Here is a 2310-nt window from a genome sequence, read left to right as displayed (position 1 = left end):
CCCAGTCCTCCCCCACCCGCCATGGGGAGAAAAACGCTGAGGAAAATAAAAATAAAAATTAAAAAAATATATATAAAAAAAGGCAATGAACGCGCTGCCCCCCCCCCCTCCCCCCTCGCAGGGAAACAAAGAGGAGGAAGCGCGGCGGGCCCAGGCCTGGTTGGGGGGGGTAGGCCGCGGGGCTGTGAACTGAGGGATCAGCGCCCTCACAAGGGCCCGGAAAGGAACGAGGGCCGCCCCGGCAGGCGAAGGAGGCTTTCCCTGAGGGAAAAGTTGGGAATTTTCGGTGTTTTTGGAGATTTTTTTTTTTTTTTTTTTTTTTTACCAAATTCGGGCGTTTTCCGCTCACAGCGCGGCCTCGCGCCTCCGCTTTCCCGCCCTCCCCAACCGCCGCGGCGCGCGCGGGGTGCGCATGCGCTTCCCGCCCCGCTCGCCGCCGCCCGTGCGCATGCGCGACGCCCCGAGCGCGCTCCACGGCGCCTGCGCGCTGCGGACGGGCGATGCGCATGCGCCGGCTGCGCGCGCCGAGGGGCGGCGCATGCGCTGTATGCCCCGAAGGTCTGCGCATGCGCCGTGGTGAGGGGCAGCCACGCGATCGCCCCCGCGTTCCGCGCCGCTCTGTCACCGTCCGGGATAACGGGAGACCGCGGTGCGGAACGGCCGGGAGCTGCGGGGCCCCGCGAGCTTTTCGCGAAGGCACCTCCGCGGGCAGCCCCGTGCAGGAAGGCCCCCGCGAGGTCCCCGACCCGCTCGTCAGCCATTGGTCGCTGCCCCCCTCTTCCGCGCGCCACTTCCTCTCATTGGCTGCCCCCCGCTCCGCCGCCACGCGATTGGCCCGGCCCGCCGTCCGCGCGCCGCACGCCATTGGCTGTCCCTCCCTTGAGGGGCGGGGCGCCTCCTAGCCCCGCCCGGCGCCTATATAAGGCGGCGCAGGGGGCGACGCGCCTGCCATCGCGGGAGGGAGGTGGCGAACGCCGCACGGTCCCGCTCCGGCTGCGGGGGACGCGCGAAGGCGGAGGGCGGTGGGCGGAGCGGCGCGCGGGGCGGAGCGGCGTGCGGGCCATGATCGAGATGGCGGCCGAGCCCGACGCCTTCCGGGCCCCGCCGCCACCGCTGCGGCCGGGAGAACCCCCGGGAGGGCCTCCACCGGGACCCGCCGCCCCGTCCGGGCCCGCGCGGCGGAGGGGCCGTGAGGAAGGGGAGGGCGGCGGGGAGGCCCCGAGGCCGAGGAACGGCTTCCGAGCGGCGGGAGGAGGAGGAGGAGGAGGAGGAGGCGGAGGGGGAAAGCGGCGGAGCAGCTGCGCCGGCCCCAAGCAGCCTCCGTGGAAGCGGCGCCGGAGGGCGGCCTCGGAGTGCGACCCGGCCCTGCCCTCCGAGTTCCTGCTGGGGGGGAACATCTTCGACCCCCTGAACCTCAACAGCCTCCTGGACGAGGAGGTGAGCCGCGCCCTCAACGCCCGCACCCCCCAGTCCTCCCCCCTGCCCGCCCGCGGCCGCGACCCCGTCGAGATCCTCATCCCCCGCGACATCACCGACCCGCTCAGCCTCAACGCCCCCGGCGACGGCCTCCGCCTCGCCCCCCCCGCCAAGCCCACCCGCCGCCGGCACCGCCACCGCGGCCAGCAGCGCGCCGGCAACGCCGCCGCCGTCAGCGCCGAGCCCGGCAAACCGCCCGACGAGCCCGGCGTCGCCGTCACCAACGCTTCCAGCACCGCCAGCACCGCCTGTTCCAACAGCCGGCACCGCAAGCGGCGGAGGACTTGCAGCAAATCGGAGGCCGCCCGCCCGCCCGCTTCGCCGGAGAAAGGGAAAAGCGGCACCGGGAGCACCGGGCCGGCGGCAGCGGGAGGAGGAGGAGGAGGAGGAGGAGGAGGAACGGGCAAAGCGGCCCAAGCGGCGCCGCGCCGCCGGAAAGCGCAACGTTTCCAATACGGGAATTACTGCAAATATTACGGGTACCGCAACCCCGACTGCGAGGACGGCAGGCTGAGGGCCATGAGGCCCGAGTGGTTCGCCGGCAAAGAGGTGCTGGACGTGGGCTGCAACGTGGGGCACGTGACGCTGAGCATCGCCAAGCGCTGGGGGCCCGCCCGCGTGGTGGGCTTGGACATTGACGGCGCGCTCATCCGCTCGGCGCGCCAGAACATCCGCCATTATTTGTCGGAGGAGATGGCGGCGGCCGAGGGAGGGGGGAGGAAGGGGTTCCCGGCGGCGCTGCTGGCCAGCAGGGGACCCATCGCCGCCCCACGGCTGCCCCCCGACGGGCCCGGGGCCGCGGATTTCCCCCATAACGTCGTGTTCGTGACGGTG

The 2310-nt window shown here is 72.3% G+C and overlaps 1 protein-coding gene across 1 annotated transcript; it reads left to right on the top strand.

Annotated features, from left to right (window-relative positions):
* Positions 1 to 571: 571 nt before the first annotated feature.
* On the top strand, positions 572 to 2308 carry MEPCE (methylphosphate capping enzyme; the record flags this gene model as incomplete). Its single annotated transcript, XM_021381986.1, is given in 1 exon segment — positions 572 to 2308. A coding segment is annotated over 1 exon segment (1246 nt), but the record flags the coding sequence as incomplete, so codon positions are not given.
* Positions 2309 to 2310: the final 2 nt, after the last annotated feature.

Source organism: Numida meleagris, unplaced genomic scaffold (assembly GCF_002078875.1).
Source record: "Numida meleagris isolate 19003 breed g44 Domestic line unplaced genomic scaffold, NumMel1.0 unplaced_Scaffold1468, whole genome shotgun sequence".
Classification (NCBI taxonomy): domain Eukaryota; kingdom Metazoa; phylum Chordata; class Aves; order Galliformes; family Numididae; genus Numida; species Numida meleagris.
This window is presented reverse-complemented; position numbering and strand designations above follow the sequence as displayed.